Source organism: Lolium rigidum, chromosome 7 (genome assembly GCF_022539505.1).
Source record: "Lolium rigidum isolate FL_2022 chromosome 7, APGP_CSIRO_Lrig_0.1, whole genome shotgun sequence".
In the NCBI taxonomy this organism is placed as follows: domain Eukaryota; kingdom Viridiplantae; phylum Streptophyta; class Magnoliopsida; order Poales; family Poaceae; genus Lolium; species Lolium rigidum.
In genome coordinates this window covers 119,813,898-119,835,537 of record NC_061514.1, presented here as the reverse complement: position 1 = coordinate 119,835,537, position 21,640 = coordinate 119,813,898, and the positions used below count along the sequence as shown (strand labels likewise).

The following is a 21,640-nucleotide window of genomic DNA, read 5'->3' as shown; positions in this document are numbered from 1 at the left end:
ATTCTACAGGTTATTCACACAAGATGAGAAGGCCTGTCCATACATTTGTACATCATATCCTTCATTTCCTTGAATATAGACGGGCGCGGCAACGCGCGCTTTCATGGTCTAGTTCTTTATAATAATCATTAAAGGTCGGAGGCACAGTGTCATCATAAGAAATAGAATAGTTATCTTTCACAGTCGGTTTGTCTGTGACCATACCATCATTGTTATTAGAAGGAGATGTATCAAACACATAATGATCAGTAGCAAAAGGATTTTCAAACACCTCTTCCCCAAGCTTAGAGCTTTCTATATCATTATGGGAGGAAGCATGGATAGCACTGATACTATGGCAATTATTATCATCATCATTTTTAGAATTAGTTTCCCAGAGATTTGCAATATCAAAAGTAGTGTGCTCATTCAAATCATGATCACTAATGTATGTAAAGGGCATAGGAAGATCATTGTATTCAGATTCATTATCATAATAATCATTAGGAGCAACATACTTACGGTTACCTAGCGTTATCTCATTCACGCGGGGATATGCCGTTACCTCTTTCTCTTTATTCTCCTTCTTCTTCTTCTTCGTCTTCTTCTTCGTTCTCTTCTTCTTCTTCTCCTCCTCCTTCTCCTCGTTCCCTTCTTTAGGAGGAAGAGGCTTGAAGGGTGGCTTGTCCGCATAACCTGATTTACTTTCAGAAACAATAGAAGAAACTTGGGAGGATTCCTCCTTTTCATTAATTAGTTCAAAACACACAGCGGTCCTATCATATTTTGGCAAGGTGTCATCTTCTAAAATATTTTGTATGTAAGTATTTGTATGGCTATTATCAATGCAATAAGAAAAACACCCATGCAGGACGTCATCAATATCAAGATCACTCATATGTAACAAAGAGATTTTTCTTGAGAGCTCTTCACACCACAAAAATAAAGTAAGTTCATCATGCTGATTAGGAGTAATTTCATCATCACAATACAAATTTGTAGCACTCATGGGGTTCAAATTATCTTTGGAGGAGCATTGAAAATTAAAATGACCCACTCTATGGCAAACTTCACAAATAAAAGGATAGAGGGCACACACTTTTTTACCAAGATCATCTAGAGCCCTAAACCACTTTCTAGTTTTTTTATTAATATGATGGATACAATATTCATCTTCGACTTGATTAATTCCACAAGGTCTATGCATTCCACAAAAATTAACATGCTTATAGGAAATAACATTCTTAGGAGTTTGAGCATGCTTATTGCAATCATTAACAACAATTTCATTCTTCATGCAAGCCTCTTTAAAAGGTTCATGATACTTATCAAAATTCTTTTAGGCAATTCAAAATGAGAAGCAAAGGCTTTATAAAGATTTGCAGCAACTTGAGAGTCAAGACCATAAGTAGCACTCATATTTCGAAATTTATCAAGTATCCATAAAAGCTTCAATGCATTCATAATCATAATTTATACCTGACTCTTCACCTTTGTTGTTCTCCCATCCTTCAGCGTTCTCCTCAATCCGATCAAGAAGATCCCACCTAGCTTCAACCTCCTTGCTTGTGAAAGATCCCTCCGAACAGGCATCCAGATAGTCCTTGTGTTGTCCTGAAAGCCTCGCATAAAAATTGTTAACAATAACATTACGGGGAAGCTCATGAATGGGACATTTGAGCATTAGTGACTTCAATCTCCCCCATGCTTGAGAAATACTCTCTCCATCACGAGGATAAAAGTTATAAATATAATTCCTATCAATATGCACTTCATGAGGAGGATAAAATTTAGAATAAAAGAGAGGTACAATTTCCTCCCAACCAAGAGAATGACTATTCTTCAACAATTTATACCAATGCGCCGCTTTACCAGACAGTGAAAAAGAGAATAGCTTCTTCCTCACTTCATCCATAGAGATACCCGCACACTTGAATAACCCGCATAATCCATGCAAAAACAAGTAAATGATCTCCAGGATGGACAGCTCCATCCCCTTCATAGCGGTTATCAATAACACGTTCAATAATTTTCATGGGTATCTTGAAAGTAGTACTTGCGGTAGGTGGATTTAAAATATCACAAGCATCATTAGAGTTATCGCATATGGGAGATAAAGCATTATCAGAACAAATTTTCTCCCCTAAGGATGGGAAGCTAAAAAGATCACAGAAACTAGCTTCCCCAAGCTTAGACTTATCCATAGCATTAGCAGTGATTGCGTTCATACCAATAACATTGCTACTATCATGCAAATGAGGTTCCATAGGTTCTTCAATTTTCGCATCACACAATTCATGTCTTAACTTAGGAAATAAAATAAGAAGCTCATTGTTGTCCATTATGCCTTACTAGTGTAAAACAAGAAACAAAAATATGCAATTGCAGGATCTAAAGGAAATAGCTTCGAGCACACACACAATGGCGCCAGAAAAGTACTTTACCTGGGACCGGAGTATGAGTGCCTTTTACCTTTCCTCCCCGGCAACGGCGCCGTGAAAAGTGCTTGATGTCTACGGGTGCTTCTATTCTTGTAGACAAGTGTTGGGCCTCCAAGAGCAGAGGTTTGTAGAACAGCGAGCAAGTTTCCCTTAAGTGGATCACCCAAGGTTTATCGAACTCAGGGAGGAAGAGGTCAAAGATATCCCTCTCATGCAACCCTGCACCCACAAAGCAAGAAATCTCTTGTGTCCCCAACACACCTAATAGGTGCACTAGTTCGGCGAAGAGATAGTGAAATACAGGTGGTATGAATAAGTATGAGCAAGAGTAACGGCGCCGTAAATGTGCTTGCTCGGCGTGTGGTTGATGGTGGTAATATTGCGGACAATACAGATGCAGTAGAACAGTAAACAAGCAGCGATAGCAGTATTTAGGAACAAGGCCTAGGGATCATACTTTCACTAGTGGACACTCTCAACATTGATCACATAACAGAATAAATAGATAGATGCTAGACTCTACACTCTCTTGTTGGATGATGAACACCACTAATCGTGTAGGATTACACGAACCCTCAATGCCGGAGTTAACAAGCTCCACAATATTCGATGTTCATATTTAAATAACCTTAGCGTGCATGACAGATCAACATAACCAAACCAAGTACTAACATAGCATGCACACTGTCACCTTCACACTACGAAAGGAGGCATAGATCACATCAATACCATCATAGCAATAGTTAACTTCATAATCTACAAGAGATCACAATCATAGCCTACGCCAAGTACTACACGATGCACACACTGTCACCATTACACCGTGCAGGAGGAATAAACTACTTTAATAACATCACTAGAGTAGCACACGGATAAATTGTGATACAAAACACATTGCAATCATAAAGGGATATAAATAAGCACTTCACTATTCCATTCATAACAATGAATAAGTATTCTGTGAAATATAGCCTAAGAGACCCACATGGTGCACACACTGTCACCTTTACACACGTGGGACAAGGAGTCTCCGGAGATCACATAAGTAAAACTCACTTGACTAGCATAATGACATCTAGATTACAAGCATCATCATATGAATCTCAATCATGTAAGGCAGCTCATGAGATTATTGTATTGAACCACATAGCTACCGGTACAGCCCCGAGCCTCGATGGAGAACTACTCCCTCCTCATGGGAGACATCAGCGTTGATGAAGATGGCGGTGGTGTCGATGGAGGAGCCTTCCGGGGGCACTTCCCGGTCCCGGCGGCGTGCCGGAACAGAGACTCCTGTCCCCCAGATCTTGGCTTCGCGATGGCGGCGGCTCTGGAAGGTTTTCTCTGGTTTCGTCCAACGTCATAGGGTTTTCGCGACGGAGACCTTAAGTAGGCGGAAGGGCGGCCTCGGAGGGGGCCTGGTGGGCCCACACACTAGGGGGGCGCGGCCCCCTCCGGCCGCGCTGCGGTGTTGTGTGGGGCCCCTGTGGCTCCTCTCGGCGGCTCTCGGGTGTTCCGGAAGCTTCGTCCAATTATAAGACTCTGGGCGTTGATTTCATCCAATTCCGAGAATATTTCCTTACTAGGATTTCTGAAACCAAAAACAGCAGAAAACAGGAACTGGCACTTCGGCATCTCGTCAATAGGTTAGTTCCGGAAAACGCATAAATATGACATAAAGTATGCATAAAACTTGTAGATATCATCAATAATGTGGCATGAAACATAAGAAATTATCGATACGTCGGAGACGTATCAGACCCCAACAGAAAAACTGCCTTATGGACGAAACCTAGAGGGATAGGGACTCTCCCCTTCCCCCTTTACTTGGCCGGCCAAGGAGGTGGAGTCCACCATGGACTCCACCCTCCCACTTGGTTGGCTGGTTAGGGTTTGTGGAGTCCCTTCGGGACTCCTCCTTCCATAGTGATTTATTCCGGATAATTCTAGAAACCACCTTCCATAAATTCACCGTATCATTTCCAAACTTGGAAAGTGACTTCCTATATATGAATCTTATTCTCCGGACCATTCCGGAACTCCTCGTGATGTCCTGGATCCCATCCGAGACTCCGAACAAAACTTCGAACTCCATTCCATATTCCATATTCTACTTAAACGACATCAAACCTTAAGTGTGTCACCCTACGGTTCACGAACTATGTAGACATGGTTGAGACTTCTCTCTGACCAATAACCAATAGCGGGATCTGGAGATCCATAATGACTCCCACATATTCAACGATGACTTAGTGATCGATTGAACCATTCACATACGATACCAATTCCTTTTGTCACGCGATATTTTACTTGTCCGAGGTTTGATCATCGGTATCTCTATACCTTGTTCAACCTCGTCTCCTGACAAGTACTCTTTACTCGTACCGTGGTATGTGATCTCTTATGAACCATTCATATGCTTGCAAGCTAATTAGACGACATTCCACCGAGAGGGCCCAGAGTATATCTATCCGTCATCGGGATGGACAAATCCCACTGTTGATCCATATGCCTCAACTCATACTTTCCGAATACTTAATCCCACCTTTATAACCACCCATTTACGCAGTGGCGTTTGATGTAATCAAAGTACCCTTCCGGCATAAGTGATTTACATTTTTTTTTCGAAATGGGGGTATACCCCGGCTTCTGCATCATGACGATGCACACGGCCATTTATTAATCAAAGGTTCTAAAAAGTATTGTTTACAACTCACGCATGACCGACAATTGATACAAGAATCAACCATCGAAAAAATGACATACTACGACTACAACTCAACATAGTCTTCTAGTATGCCGCCAACCAGCCTGGCACAAGATATCCTGAGCGACCATCAGGAGCCGTGTGCATCCAGTAGCCATGGTATTAATCAAGATAAGTGATTTACATGATCTCATGGTCGAAGGACTAGGTAACTATGTATCGAAAGCTTATAGGAAATGAACTTAATAACGTGATCTTATGCTACGCTTAATTGGGTGTGTCCATTACATCATTCATCAATGACATAACCTTTTTATTAATAACATCCAATGTTCATGATCACGAAACGATGATCATCTATTAATCAACAAGCTAGTTATACAAAAGGCTTACTAGGGACTCCTTGTTGTTCACATAACACACATGTATCAATGTTTCGGTTAATACAATTATAGCATGGTATGTAAACATTTATCATAAACATGAAGATATATAATAACCACTTTATTATTGCCTCTTGGGCATATCTCCAACATCATGCAGCTCCCTTCGGAACCAAATGGATGAAATAAAAAGCATGGGTGCGCACGACCGAATACTATTACATTCGCCGGCGGAGCCTTGTGGAACTCATCACTCCGGCCAAATCAAGACGGAGATGCCTCGGGAAGGTCTTCATTTTCGCACAAAGAGAGACCCTAGGACCGCCACCATTATTCAGGTTGGGCCTCAACGCCGCCGACCATCCCAGGACGGCCGAGGCAACGCGGCGGCACCAAGCGAATATACTCATGGGCAACACCTTGCAGCCGGTCATCCCTCCACCAGCGACAACCAGGATCACGGAGAGGGCAAGGAGAAGACTGACCTAGGGCTTACACCCAATCCGGCCCGGCCCGTCCCACCCCGCACCTTCACCGTCGGCATTGGCCGCCGCTGGAGGCCACCACCTCCATCACCAGTACGACGCCCATGCCGATGCCTACCGTGCCGCCGCTGCCCCAGGCGCGCCGTGGATCACGTCATGTAGCCACCACGCCGTGGTGCCCGGCGTGTGCACCACGCCCGGCGTGTGCACCACGCCCGAAACCATGGAAGAGACTTCCCGAGCCGATCCTCCACGCCAGGGGACGAGCAGACCCTGACGGTGCTGGCAACGACCAAGCTTTGTATGTCCGCGCCCTCTGTCAGCGGCGGGATTTTTGTAGGGTGCCCCCGTTGCCATGCGGTGGCGAGAGGGGAACGAGAGCTCTTGGTTGGGGAAATTTGCGTGATTTACGGTTTCTTTTGTTCCGGCCAATATATGCATCACTCCCTATTCGGTCCATATCTATTTGTGACAAAATTTGCACCCGCTCATATTTTCGGTAATTATATATATATTTATTGCTTTCACGAAAAAAATATGAAAATAAATGTGGAATCACGCAATTTCGTCCATATTCCCTCCGTTTTTTGGGTGGCTACACCCAACTTTGGAAATGGAACAGGACGCGCATCGCCTCATCACGTGAGAGCAGCTTCCGCAGAATTTTCCAGCTGAGACGGCCGAGCCAAGAGCCCCCACCAAATCCAGTCCGCGGGAAGAAGAAGAAGAACATCGGAGTGAGGACCGGGGACAACAGCTTCACCAACGCCCACTTCCAACGCGGCGGTCGGCATGCACAGAGACCCGGCCACTGTCCCGGCCCCGATCCAATAGAAATCAGCCAAAACCCACCACCAATCGAGCCACAAGCACGAGAAAACCTCCGTCAGTTTTTGAGTTGACCAGCTCGCTCCAAAACCACGCCCACGCCCCGCACCCCCACGACCCGCCATTTGCGGCCACCCCCGCGCGCTCGCGCCACACAAGTTAAACAAACCAAACCCAGCCGATGGAGCAATAGACAAATCCTTGGTCACTCTCTCTTTCCATCGTTAATCCGTGCCGGACCTCACTCTCTTCTACCTCTAATCTAGACTAAACCTTCTCCTGATCTTCGCAAGTAGTAGCACTATTAATTCCTCCCATGTTACGCCGGCCCTTGTAAAATTCGGGTTCCCCTGCCACGCCTGTCTGTCGCCGCTTCCATTCTTTTTCCGTCTCGGACCTCGCGCCGCCCCGCGTGCGCCCGCGATGCTCTCCTCCAGGCCGAGGTGAGTGTGGTGGCGGTGGTGGTGGCCGCTGCGCGACCATTCCTTAAGATCCTTCTTTCGCGGCGCCTCGCTTCTTTTAGTAGCGTTTGACTAGCATTTAGTACTCCGCCTGATTCGATTTCATGAGCTGGGATTCTTCGGCGTGCAGATCCGGCTCCTTCGAGGCCGGCCTCAGAGCGGGCGCTTCGTCGGCTTCCTCTTCCAGCTTCCGGGAATCCAAGCCCTCGCCTCGGTTCCAACGCAGCCGCTCCACCGCCGGCGCCTCCAAGGCATCGCCATCACCAGAGGTACGTACCGCGCGGAATTCATTACTAGCATCTCGTTAACGTCTTGTTCATGGCATCAAAGCCCTTGCCGGTTGCCTGATCGGAGGTTTTCTACTTTACTCTCACGGTAATTCTTTCTTGGTTTGCCCTCCCGCAGAAGCGTCGAGGCGTCACTGGCGGTGTCGCCGGTGGGGGCGGCGCGATGCCGATGCAGCAGCGGGTGGCGCAGCTGGAGAGGGAGCGCGACGAGAAGGCGCGGCTGGCGCAGCTCGAGGACGACCTGAGACGAGAGCGGGAGGAGAAGGCGCGGGTGGCGCAGCTCGAGGAAGACCTGCGGAGGGAACGGGAGGCCAAGGCGCGGGCGGTGCAGGAGCTCGACGAGCTTCGGAATGGCAACGAAAGTAAAGACGCGGAGAAGGTGCAGCTCCTGGAGCGGGAGGTGGAGAAGGCCAAGGAGTCGGAGCGCAAGATGCTCGAGTCGCTGATATACCAGACCAAGCAGCTGGAGCAGGCCAAGATCGGCCTCGAGGAGGCCAAGCTAGAGATATCCACGCTGCAGCAGGGCAGCACCCGGAGCCTTGAGCCCGCCCCGGCGTCGGCGTCGGGGACATGGCGCGGCGTCATGGAGCAGATGAGCGTCAAGGACCTCGTCTTCGGCGGCGGCGGCGGGGCGGACGACGAGGAGCTCCGGGCCCTGCGCGCGGACCTGCGGGCGGCGACGCAGGGCGAGGAGCGCAGCCGGAAGGCGCTGGAGGACCTCTCCGTCGCGCTCGCCGTCGTCACCGCCGAGGCCAAGCAGGTCAAGCGCTGGCTGGCCGACGCGCAGGCCGGCCTGGAGGCCGCCAACGCCGAGGCCGCGCGCCTGCGCGCGGCTCTGGCCGACGCCGAGACGGCGCTCCGCGAGCAGCGCCGGCGCAGGCTCGAGGCCGAGGAGGCCGCGGCCAGCTGGGCCGACAAGGAGCGCGTGCTGCTCGGCTGCGTGCGCGCCGCCGAGGAGGAGGTGTGCCTGGCGCGGCAGGAGAACACAAAGCTGGTGGAGTCGCAGCGCGTCATCCGCGACGAGAACGCGCGGCTGCGGGACATACTGAAGCAGGCCGTCGGCGAGGCCAACGTCGTCAAGGAGTCGCTGGAGCTCGCCAGGGTCGAGAACGCGCGGCTCAACGACGTCGTCGACGACAAGGACGCCGCGCTGCAGGGCCTCCGGCAGGAGTACGAGTGCGTCAAGGTCAGCGAGGCCGCCGCCCAGAGCAGCCTCAAGGAGCTCAACAGCCTGCTCGCCGCCACCACCACGGCCTGCAGCACCCCCGTGTCGTCCAGGACCGCGCCCGTCGCGCCGGCGCCGGAGCACGACCATCACCTGCCGCCGAGCGCTCGTCTCGTCGCCAGCGCCAAGGGGTCTCCGGCGTCGCGGCGTTGGATGGCGGAGAAGCCCCGGACGCCGAGCAGCCGGAGCTACTCGATCGGCGAGCCCGCCAAGTTCAAGGGGGTGGGCTACTCGCAGTCCGCTAGGATGGGGAACCTCAACCCCAAGGACCGCATGTTCGCGTCGCTCAGCAACATTGCCGATCTCAAGTCTGCCGCGGACTGTGCCGCCATGGACGACTACGACGACGAGTTCGACCACATCGACGAGAGCCACTATGTGGAGCACTCCATGAACGACAAGAAGAAGCGGCCGATACTTCGAAAGTTTGGGGACCTCTTCAGGAGGAAAAGCTTCTACAAAGCCAATTTAGCGCCAGTACACACTTGAAATTTTTCTTCCCCATCTCATTGTAATGCATGTAGTTTTGATCTGTTCATCCAAATACACGACATATGAAATATATTCTTTGCATCTAAAATTGTGTTCTTTTTTGCTCTAGAATTTCGAGCAATTGCTTCTAAGTGTCAGGCTATCACTTTTAGGCTAAAAAGTTGGACAAAAGATTAACGTTTTACATGTCTGATAGTATGCTCTTGATTATAGAAAGATAGCATTTGAAGGCGACAGCCGACAGGGTGACAAAGATTAGAAGATGCTGCCCCTGAGACTGCTTATAGTGGGAGTAACATAGGTAGTAACATCACACACCCCAAAGCATTTTGGTGACATGGCATGACAATGAATGAAGAAAGAGAGTGGGGTGGTAACTAGCTATGTTACCATAGCATCACACTTCTAAAGACAAGATGAGTCTACAATTTAATAAATGTAACATGCATGACACCACATATATGTAACTACCCACTATGAAGGTAGTAACATAGGGTAGTAACATGCACCATGTTACTACTCTATGTTACTCCCCACTATGACTAGTCTGATAAGTTTTCGCGTGCCCGTTGGCACCTGAGTTTCTAGAAACACGCAGACAAGTCAAGTTTCGGTAAGGTCGCCATTTGTCAGTAGTGCAGATCAGTGAAGATGATGATACTTACTTCTTCGTGTTGTTTGTTTGTCAGAAGAAGAATGGATACTGCCGAGATATGATTGGAGCCTTCCGCTTCCGCGTGACATACATAGCATGGAAAAACATCATTTTGGCGCCATTGCTTTGAATGTGATGTCAACAAAATGAACACATACCAGAAAAAGTCTGAGCTCATGCCGAGAGTACTCTTAAGTCCAACCTCTGAAAATGTCAGTGTCTTCCATCTTCATTGTTCTCTCTGACTTTGTCAAAAATTCATTCGAGTGGTAGTCGATCTTCTACCATTTCACACCAGAAATGCCCGGCCGTGGGAATCGGGATGAAAATGGAGCGGAAAGTTTCCGATTTTTCCGCAGAAAAAAGGAAATGGAATGGGGATGGGAATATGGAAACGGAAACCGAATTTTGCAAAACGGAAACAAAAAATGGAACCTTTTTGGCGGAAACGGAAACAAAAATGAAACAACGTTATCCAGCGGAACGGACACGAAATCGAAATTTATGTTCCAGCCAATATGAATTTTTCGTTTTAGGGTTGATGTGCATTGCCAAATCCCACATGCCCATCACATGACCTTATCAAGCCGAACCTTCAAAGCGGCTCTTCCCAAAATTGGTGACAATGTATTCCCTTCATGTATCCGAGGAGTGTTTCAAGGTTTGACCTTCCCCTATTCCATAGGAAATCAAGGATCACGCTGGAATTAGGGAAGAACTTCATTGGCTTATTTGAATGCCTAAGTTTTTTTCCATGATTCAAGGGTTATCTTGGTTTCGGTTAATATCTGCATCACTCCTTGTTTGCACCTTATTCAGTCTGTATCTGCTTTTGACACTATCTGCTTCCATTTTTGTTTTTGCGGTTTCTGTATTCGTTTTTTGCTTCTAAAAAAATGTGAAAACAAATGTGGCACCACTAAGTTCCGTCTGTATCCGCTCTGTTTTATCCCTACGTGGGAAGTAGCATGCTTTGGTGGGTGGCTAGCCAGACCTTTTAGTTCAGAGAGTAGTAAAATACCACTAGTGAAAACCAAAACCAAAAGTACTAAAATGCCACGCCACTAATGAAAACCGAGGTGTTAAAATATTACTCAAGTTCAATTTCCTCATGCCAAAATACCTCCATCAAATGTCAAATAGGTTCCACTGATCAAACTTTGATGTTTTTTAAGGGCATGTACAATGGTAGGGAAGACATGTCTTCTTTTAGTAGTCCACATCATCTAGAGGAGACGATAAATATTAGAGGTACAATGCAATATCTCCTATTTGTCGCCCCTTACAATAAATGAAAATTAATTGTTTTTAGTAGGAAATTGCGTGGCTAAGGGAAGATAAGTCGTACAATGGGGAAAATAGTCTTCTCTTATTTCATAAGATATCATCTCTTAGCTAAGGGAAAACAACTTTCTCTTTCTTTCTTTTCTCTCCTTCAACTAAGTAAAAATCCTATGTAGACAAACGTAAGGGAAGGCTGACGTCACCCTATTATACATGGCCTAATTTGCACAAACTACTCTTCTCTACATGTAAGGAAAAGCAGCAATGCTACATCTACAACAGTTTTTTAAGGAATGCAACCTTCAGGGTTACGTGAAGGTTGGATAGAAATCACGGCCCAGGCAAGCTTATTTGTACCAACAGATTCATCCACTTACCGTAAGCCAATCCTGTAAAATCCTCCATTAAGTCTAGCATTTTCGAAGGAAAAAATAGGAAAACCCCTCCTTTGTAGCCTATCTCCTCTCCTAGCCCTCTCACTCTCATTCTACATAAAGGAACGATGGCGGCACTGCCCAAGTCCTCACGCCTCTGTCACTAGCCCCCAACCCCCCGCAATGCCGATTGGCCTCCTTCTGTTCGTCCCACACGCCCCAAACTCTAGCATCAACACATACCGATGACCGTGTGAGGCCGCCGTTAGGGCCACGGGAGCATGGTGAGACGAGTAAACCCGTTAAATACCTGACAAGTAAACGAGGCCTAAGGGAAATATGAGCAACCTTCGGTGTCGGCTTCTAAATTTATACTTCAAGGTTAACGGAAAAAGAAATCCAAGCGAACCTCACATATAAAGAGCGACCTTTTCTGTTGAGATCTCAGATCATGTTTTAACTTTTCTCTCTTATTTGGTTATGCTCATTTGAGCAGTGTTAAAAGACTCTTGTTCTGTTTTCTGACGATAGTTAAATACGCTTGGTATGGAAAAAAGAAAGTGGAACCACACTGTGATCGATTTCCATTATCAACAAGGGAAACAGCGACGGACAACATCCATGTGCAAAAAAGGAAATTGAAAACGAAAAAAAATCCCTCCGACTACTAGGGCTCCATAAGGGTTTAACCAAAAAAAATACTCCATCGATCCACAATGGCTAAAATGAGTGTATGTGGACATATTTTAGTGTATATTTTTGTTAAAATATATTGTCTAGCCCTTTCCAACAATTCAATTTTTTAGAAAACTTGGCTAGTGCATCAATCTAATATGATATTAGAGCCTGGAGGTCTTAGGTTCAAACCCCGGCTAATGCACTATTTAACTAATCTACTATGAAGGAGTAGTATTTCTTCGGCCGTGTGTTATCTAGGTTTTGTAAAGAGAGCTCCATAGATGGTGCTCCGTAAGATGTTGCTGAAGGTCCTGAACCGTATAAAACGGAGGTATAGGCACTCGGATCCTATGTCGTTCTTGAACGTGATTATACTCTCGGCGATATAACTTCGAATCACGGCATGGTCTATGGTCGGTGGAAGGGTTTGGAAAAGATCGTACGTGACGTGCGATTGATCAACCTACGCCCTCGCATCATGTGCCCACAGAATGTGTGCTGAGAAGATACACCCCTAGTGGATCACATCGTACTGAATCACATCACCTCGATCCCTGGAAATCTCTAGGCAACCGTATGTCTGTACCGCCAAGCTACCGGCATGTACTCGACGTGCTAATTATTCTCTCACACCGAGAGTACTCTTAAGTCCATCTCTGAAATGTCACTGTCTTCCATCTTCATTATTCTCTCTGATTTTGTCCTCAATTCATTCCACTGGTAGTCGATCTTGTACCATTTCTTTTTATTTTATTTTCATTTTTTAAACGAAGCTAAAAGTTTTGGCTCATCTATTAACTAAGAAGAAAGTGCTTAGTTTTTAGGAGAAAATCAAGCGAAATGCTACAACAATAGAGCCACGTCCACCTTAACACCGTCCACCCACACTCACCAACAACCAAGCCAGATCTGAACAACAAGGCCGAACTCACTCATGACAACAGAAAGATCACAGAGCCACATGAAACGACGAACACTCCAAACTCGACACACCTACACCGCGCCGACTACCAGGCCAGGGAAAAGGGGCAACCATCAAGCAAAAGCAGATGCCTTTTATGTAGCACCCCACTTCTTACTTCTACACTCGTCTAGACTATCACCATCACTTTTGGACGTACCCTTACACCTAGGGTAGGCAGTTGCCAAGGTGGCGAGAAAAACGCAAATCTCCCTCACAACGAAAGCCCGGGGCATAGGTGTCAACACTCTTGACTTAGCAACCACCTTTCTGGCAGACTTAGGTGAGCACGAGGGCACGGATATGATCGTGGCTGATGCGCGACCTTGTACCATTTCACACCAGAGACTAGCAATGTGGACGTGGGAAGTAGCATGCTTTGTTGGGTCGCTAGCCCATCTTTTAGTTGGGAGAGAAGAGATGAAATACCGCTAGTGAGAACCAAAAGTGCCAAAATATCACACCGCGAATGAAAACCGAGGTGTCAAAATATCACTCAAGTTTGATTTCCTCATGCCAAAACACCACTACCATCAAATGTTAAACAGATTCCATTGGTCAAACTATTAGTGTTTTTGTAACTTGCACAAACTGCCCTCGTCTTCATGTAAGGAAAAGAATATGAAATACCCTCCTTTCTAGCCTATCTCCTCTCCTAGCCCTCTCACCCTCATTCTACATAGAGGAACGATGTCGACGCTGGCCATGTCTGACCTTTTTGTTCCTACGCCGATTGATTTGGGCATTACCCTTCGGATACCAGACATTAGTCTACCTCCCTTGCCCAACTAGGGACCCATGAAGAGTGTCCAAGACCAAGGTGGGCCTGTACGTCGATTGCAACGAAGGAGACCTACCAGAAGACGAATTCTTGATGAACAAGACAAGAAGGTGTCGTTAAAGGAAAGATTAAATTAGATCTCAATGTAACCTAGTCGAGTTCGGACAGGACTCTCGGGACCTGGCCTGCTATATAAAGGCCGGGAGAGGGCCTGCCGAACAACATAACAATAATACGCAGAACCACCGCAACTTAGAGCACAAATCCTAGAATCCTTGCCTCTCGGCGAGTCGACCATAGCAGCCTATCCGCTACCCCATTGTAACTTGATATATTTGATAAATCAAGATTAGACAAGCAGGAAGTAAGGATCATCGAGGGCCCCGAATATGGGTAAATCTCTCTCCCCGTTTGTTTGGTATCCAATGTCTCATGCTAGCCTGCAGGATTCTGTCAACCCTAAGCCCCTCATGGTGGGCATTACCGTGGAGCTCCCTCGTCACCGATCGGCCGCCTCCCTTTGCTCACCCCCACACGCGACGGAGTCCATGTGTGATCTCTATCGAAGAATGATGACCACGTGAGGCCACCGTCAGGGCCACGGTCAAAGAAGAGCACGGTGAGGCGAGGCCACCACCCCGAACCATGCTTGCATGCATGACTCTCACAAGTGCTTCTGATTATGTAGATTTGTGTTTGGTAGTTAACCGACCCCCGAATGGCAGGATAACAATAAGACCAGTTATAGTGCACCGACGATGGGCAGAATTCATGTGCATGAGGGAGGGAGGTGGGGGGGGGGGGGGGCAAGTGAACATTATGCCAATATCAGCGGCGGAAACAACAACTGCCAACATTCATATGCAAGAAAAGGAAATCGAAACCGGAAGAAAAAATCCCTCCGATGCACCATAAATGTGGCTAAAATGAGTGAACGAGGACATATTTTAGGGCTTATGCTCACTCATTGCAGGCTCTATATAAGAAGTTTCTGAAGGCTCTGACCGTAGATAGCGGAGGTGCGTCATACACCACTTGGATCCTATGTCCATTCAGTACGTGATTATACACTATCGGCGACGTAACTTTCAACCACGGCATGGTCTATGGTCGGTGGAATGGTTGGAAAAAGATCATACGTGACATGCCCTTTCTCAACGTACGCCCTCGCATCGCATCATGTGCCAGGAGAATGTGTGTTGAGAACACGCCACCACTGGATCACATCGCTCTGAATCGCATCACTACGATCCCTGGAAAATTTGTAGGCAACTGTATCGCCAAGCTACCGACATGTACTCGACGTGTTAATTAGCTGAAGTTGTTGTCACATTACCAGAAAAGATGTCTGGAGGAGTCTGATTGTGTCGAAGAACATTGACGCGACGGGCCGTGGCGTTGCCACCGTCCATTGTCAGTGCCACTGCTACTCCACACACCTGCCAGCACGTCACTACTTTAGCATAGCATCATTCCGAAGGCAGGACCACGGCGAATTTCCTTGTCATGCTGGGACGAGTCACAGCTCGCAACACCCATCACTCCAATAGAAGAGGTGATGAGAGAAGGAGAACACCCCCGTGTAGTGGTGCCGAGACTAAGGATGTGTTCGGTTCTAGAACGAGGAGGAATGAATAGAATGGTTCCGTTCCAAGGTCATGGGACGGTTCCGACCGCGTGTTCGGTTCAGAAAAAAACGAGGAACGGAATGGTTCCATATTGTGTTCGGTTGAAGGAATTGGGAACGGAAGGGAATAGCCACAATCGTGCTTAAAATGCTAATAATTGTAATTAACGGGCTGTTTTGGCTCAAAATATTTGCACATTTTTTTTTCTAAAATCGAATTGCAGCTTCCGAGCGCCGCCGTCGCCTGCAGCTTCCAAGCGCCGCCGTCGCCTGCAGCTTCCAAGCGCCGCCGCGCCTGCTGCCCAGCCCGCCCCGGCGCCTGCAGCTTCCCAGTATCGCCGCCTGCAGCTTCCCACGCCGCCCGCCGCCTGCAGCATCCCAGCGCCGCCGCGCCTGCTGCCCACCCCGCCCCGCCCGGCATGCTCACGCTCTGGCCGCGCTGCCAGATCCTTGGTCGGCTGCTTCCTGGCCGTGGCCGCCGCTCGTCCCTGGCCGCAGTCGCCGCTCTCGTGCCCGGCTGCTGCCTGGCTGCGGATGCCGCTCTCCTGCCTGGCCGCCGCCGCGCGCTCGTGCCTGAAGGCGCCGCCGGGTCCTTGGCTGTTGCGCCCGTTGCTCGGGCGTCCTCCACATTCTATCGCTAATATTTTTGGTTAGTCAGCCGTTCCCCCATGTCCGGCCAATTTGGTGGAACGAGCTCATTCCGCATCCGAGAGGAATATTCCCTTTCTTGGAACGAGTTGGTTCCATTCTTTTGCCCAACCGAACACAAGAATGGGCTATAAGTATGGGACGGTTCCGTTCCGTTCCTCTCCATTCTGAAACCGAACACACCCTAAGAGCATCTCCAGCCGCGTCCCTCAAAGCATCCCCCAAAACGCGCCGGATTGAGCGTTTGGGGGAAGTGTTTCGTTCGTGCCGCGTTTGGGGGACGTCGCTTCCCAGTCGCGTCCCCCAAACAAAATTTTGGAAATTTTAAACTTAACGAGATTCGATTAAGATTCGTCCAAACTTACATAGATTCGAACGAAATTTGACTAAATTTAAACTAAACCTAATCTAGAACCACTTGCGGCGGCCGGAGGCATCGTAGTACTTGCTGGAAGTTGTACATGTCGTCGGTGACGACCTCACCGCTGACGCGCTCGTCGACGGGCTCGTCCTTCACCAACCCGCTTGGTCCTGCCTCGTCGTCGTCGGAGAGGTCCACCAGCGGCTTGCCGGAATCGCGGATGGACATGGCGATCGCCGCGTCGAGGTCGCCCCTCCAGGCGTCCTTGTCGTTCATGGACGCCAAGAACGCCGCCCGCAGACCTGGGCAGTCCTCGGGGTCGTCGCTGCTGGCGATGAGCCGCTGCTGCCGCTCGTACTCCGCCAGCAGCGCCGCCTGCGACGGTTCCTCCGGCTTTAAACAGCGGCGGCAGCGGGTGGTTGCACGCAATAACGCCGGCGCGGACGGCCACAAGGCCATGCACGACGAGACGCGTCCCTGCGTCGCCTGGGAAAACAGGGACGCCATTAACGTCGCTTGACCAAAGGTAGGCGACGGGGTTTTAGGCTTCCGAGCCGGCCGGCGCGCCGGGCCCGCGTCGGTTCGCCTCGCTTTCGGTGTGTCCGGCGTCCCCGGTGCGTCCCACGTGGGACGGGGACGAGCTTGGGGCGCCGGACACCGTATCGGGGCGCGCCGGACAATAAGCGGCTTTGGGGGACGCGGCTGAGAACGTTTTTTTGTCCGACACGCCCTAAATCTCTTTGGGGGACGGTTTGGGGGACGGGATTGGAGATGCTCTAAGGGCATCTCCAGCGGGCCGACGCATTTCGGACGTTCGAAATGTCCGTTTGCGTCGGCCCGCGGACGCGATGTGGCCCAGGGCGACCGTTTGCGTCTGGGGTACCTCCAGCGGTGCCGACGCATTTTTTTAACCGGGGACAGCGTCAAGCTCGCTAATGGCGTTTTACGTCCCGTCGAGGACTGCCGCCGGCGATTAACTGTTCCCGCGCGACGACAATCGTTCCCGCGCGTGCCCAATACATTGGCAAGTTTCGCCGGCGTTTCGTGCACACGGGAAATGCCCTGCGCGCTAACGCCGTTTCCCGCCCCGCCGTGGCTATATATGGTGGACACCGGCGGGGGCGACGGGCACACCTCAAGCTAACCCTACCATCCATCCATGGTCGACCACATGAGTTGGGAGCACGTTGTTCGCATGTGCCGTCAGCTCCACCCGGACGAGGAGGAGGAGGAGGTCGCCGGCGTTGAGGCCCAGCAGCTGGACCTGGAGGTGGCGGCGGCGGAGGCGGAGGTGGAGGCGGCAGAGCGTGCGGAAGGGCGCCTCGCGGCGACCAGGGCGGAGATCGCCAACGCCATGGCCGAGCTCGCCGACGCCAGGGCCGAGCTCGCGGAGGCGCGGGCGGCCATCGCGGCCCCTCTGGTCGACGCCATCATCCACGACATCGCGGACGACGACCCCCCCCCCCGTGCCCATGCGCTTCGAGTGCGCCGGCGACTAGCGGGTTCTGCTCGCGTCCTTCGAGTCCCTGGCTGGGGACGCCCAGCGCCGTCAGGGTTGGGTGGCGGAGGAGGAAGCCCACAGCTATGCGATGGCCATGGCTTGGGGGTTCATGTGCTCCGACCTGGACTCGCTCCAGCGTAGGGTACTTTCTCTCGCATGGGTCGAGCAGGAGAACCGCGAGCTGGAAGCCGCCATCGCCGCCAGGGACGAAGCGGTGGCGGCGGCGGCAAGGGACAGGGCCCGCTTCGTCGCCGATGTGGCGGCGATTCAGGCGGCGGCCTAGGCGAACGAGGACGCGGCGGCGGCGGCGGAGGAGGAGGAGGCCCAGGCGGCAGCGGAGGTGGCGGCTGCCAAGGTGGCGGCGGCCCAGGCGGCGGCCCTGTGGGATAGCACCCTGGCCGAGGCCCTCGAACGGCGCAGGCGGCAGGACGAGATGTCCGTTCGCCGCCGTGCGCGGCGCGCAGAGTGCGCGAGGCGCTCCCGCTTCGACGACGGCGTCGGCCCTTCCGGCGGCCAGTAGTAGGACGCGCGACTGCGAGTAACCGAGGCCGGTGTAGGCCGCGCGACGGCGAGTAGGTACGGCCGTTGTAGTTTTAGGTTAACTTGACTAACCATCTCTGTAAAGATGGTCCTTTTGGCCAATCAATAGTAATGAAAAACTCTTTTGCTTACCTACTCACTGCCGACCGGGTCCGGATGCACCCAAGGCGGACAGATTCCGCGACCGCCGAGTGTCCGCGGAGACGCAAACCTGGCGCATATTTGGGCCAGGTTTGCGTCTCCGCGGACGGCCCGGTCACTTTGCGTCGCCCCGCTGGAGCAGGCACCAGACGCATTTCCGGTCACGGCGGACAAAAACGGTCGCTCGGTGACCATTTGCGTCGCGCCGCTGGAGATGCCCTAAGAGCTAAAGTCATCTCCAAAGGGGCGACCGCTTACGTCCGTGGAGACTGAAAATGCGTCTGGGTCCTGCTAGAGCGGGGCGATGCAAAATGACCGGGCAGTCCACAGCGCCGCAAACCTGACACAAATATGTGTCAGGTTTGCGTCTCCGCGAACGCTCAGCGGTCGCGCCGAGTGTCCGCCGAAACTTACGTAGGATCCGCGCGTTAGTGGCAGGGAGGCCGATAATATTCCCGCCAGTGACCATTCCCCACGCGAAAATTAAAGTAGACCGACGTCAGCAGTCTAGAAGCGATGGACGTTCTCGCCGACGCAGCCACCACCATGGATTCCGAGGGAACCCTCGCACCCGCCGCCGCCCCATACTCCCCCATAGCCATGACCATAGCCCCAAAGGAGGCCGTAGCTCCGGCGGAAGCAAAGCGTGTCGCCACCGGCGGCCGGGACGCTAAGCCGAAGGCGGCAAAGAAGGTGTTGTCCAAGGAGAAAAAAGACATCAAGGACACGAAGCGTCGCGGCCGGCGCAGGAACCAGAAGGAGAGGAATGCAGCGGCCGTCGCCCTGGAGGCCACCCAGCAGGCATGGCAGATGTAGCTAAAAGCCGGCGTCACGCAAGTAGGCCTCCATTCGAGCATAGCGGAGGCCTACATGCTCGTCAAGCGTGAGTGGATCGCCGGCGTCGCTCCCCCGGCCTCTTCGGTGAGCTTGGTAAGTTCCCAGCTGCATCCTGGAACGCCTGCTCCCTTGCAGGTCCACGCGGTGTCGTGGTTCGCCTCCAGCGTGGCGTCGGTGCAGTTCAACGGGGCGCCGGTTCCCGACCTCAACCGGACGCCGAGAAGCGGTGACTTGTGCCGAAGCGCGACACACAAGCCGCGTCAGGTGCCGGAAGAGAGCATGCCGGTGCCCCACAACCTGTTTGAGGAAATGGCACCATCTGCCCCGACGATGGACGACCCGGTACGTAAGTTCTCTCACTGTGTGCGATTGTCGTGTGTCATGCGTCTAGCGTCTGGTGATTCGTAGGCCTATTGGAAGGGACGGCATGACATCGATATCGAGACCATGATCTACGGCGGCGGCTTCGTTGGCGACGTCGGGGCCGGGATAGGACCGCATGATGAGTGGACACAGACGCAAACGAACACATGATCATTTTCGCATCCGTGGGCCGACGCAAACGGAAGCACGCGGACATTTTGGTCGTCCAAAATGCATCAACCCGCTGAAGATGGCCTAACTCTAGGAGATCCCGTAGTCCGCTGACTGTATAAACGCGAGTAGAGAGTGTGAAAAACACGATTTCTATGTTTAGGTTGGCGCCCATTAGATCCCGTAAACTGAAACTACAAAATAGAGAATAAATACTTCCTACTTTTAGGTGTAGTACACCCACGTGTCACTACCATACGGAAGTATATCTAATATTTTGTCGGTTTAAGTATGTTTTTAACTATATCTGAGATATTTCAAACCAAGTTTGGTGAAAAAAATTCAAATAAACCCATAGTTTATACTATATATCCGTAATGCATGCATATTATACGTAAAAAATGTGCATACCTAAAAAAATATACTACCTACAAAATAGTATATACATTAATAAATTAGTCTATACTTCTTATTAAATATACATGCTCTCCGGTATGATAGATACAACCTACATTGTGTGATGCACACATCGGTGTTGTATGAAACAGTTTACGGGATCCGATCAACGGCGGCGGACTTCAAACAAAAACCTAAAACATGAAATGTGATAATATAACAACAAACTGAACAAAATAAATGAATGTTTTAAGCATCGAAGTTACAATATTCTTCAAATCACATTACAACAAATAGCAAATAATTAAACAAATAATGAACGGTTTGGGGGGCAAATATTGTTCACCTTGCACACAAATAAAGAAAATAAAATGAATGAAGGAGGAACAACAATTTCTGTCATGTATCTGCCATTGGTGCTCCATGAGATCAAGGTTGAGATGGGTATGTGTGGCGGTGCGACTCAAGAAATGCTTGAATGTGATCGGGGTTTCTTTGTGCTTGCACACATGGCTACCAACATTTCCATAGAATCACATTAGTAGTTTAACCATCTTTCATCTTCGGTGATCAAATTATGAAGAATCACACAATATTTCATGATGTTGTTGAGGGTTTTTGTTGTCACAAAAACGACTTGGGCCATATACAATGGTAAACCGAGCTTGCAAAACACCGACACCTCTTTCAATGTCCTTTCGGCATGCTTCTTCTGCCTTGGCAAACTGAACTTTTTTTTTTGTTTGGGAGTTTTCAATGGTCTTCACAAATGTTGCAAAACCGGATAGATCTCGTCGGCAAGATAGTAGCCAATGGTGTAGTTATGACCATTGACTTTATAGTTGCAAGGTGGAGCATCTCCACTAGCTAATCTAGCAAACAAATGGGATCTATGCAAGATATTGATGGCATTGAGTTTTCCCCGCAATCCAAGCAGCGATGCCAAATCAACAAGTCCTCTGATGCCATGGCCTCAAGCACAATGGTGGCATCACGACTTTTACCATAATATTGCACATGCCATGCCTTCTGGC

The 21,640-nt window shown here is 50.0% G+C and overlaps 1 protein-coding gene across 1 annotated transcript; it reads left to right on the top strand.

The window, feature by feature from the left end:
- Positions 1-7,005: 7,005 nt before the first annotated feature.
- Positions 7,006-9,376, top strand: LOC124677786 (putative WEB family protein At1g65010, chloroplastic). The gene is made up of 4 exons (XM_047213744.1): positions 7,006-7,266; positions 7,415-7,553; positions 7,690-7,713; positions 7,834-9,376. Exons 1-4 carry the CDS (start codon positions 7,247-7,249, stop codon positions 9,283-9,285), a joined length of 1,635 nt encoding a protein of 544 aa, XP_047069700.1. The 5' UTR covers positions 7,006-7,246; the 3' UTR covers positions 9,286-9,376.
- The last annotated feature ends 12,264 nt before the right edge of the window (positions 9,377-21,640 follow it).

Excerpts from the sequence above, each read along its gene's own strand:
- LOC124677786 (XM_047213744.1), top strand. The coding sequence starts at position 7,247 with ATGCTCTCCTCCAGGCCGAG. Across the intron at positions 7,267-7,414 it reads ATGCTCTCCTCCAGGCCGAG|ATCCGGCTCCTTCGAGGCCG; the intron begins GTGAGTGTGGTG and ends TTCGGCGTGCAG. Across the intron at positions 7,554-7,689 it reads AGGCATCGCCATCACCAGAG|AAGCGTCGAGGCGTCACTGG; the intron begins GTACGTACCGCG and ends GCCCTCCCGCAG.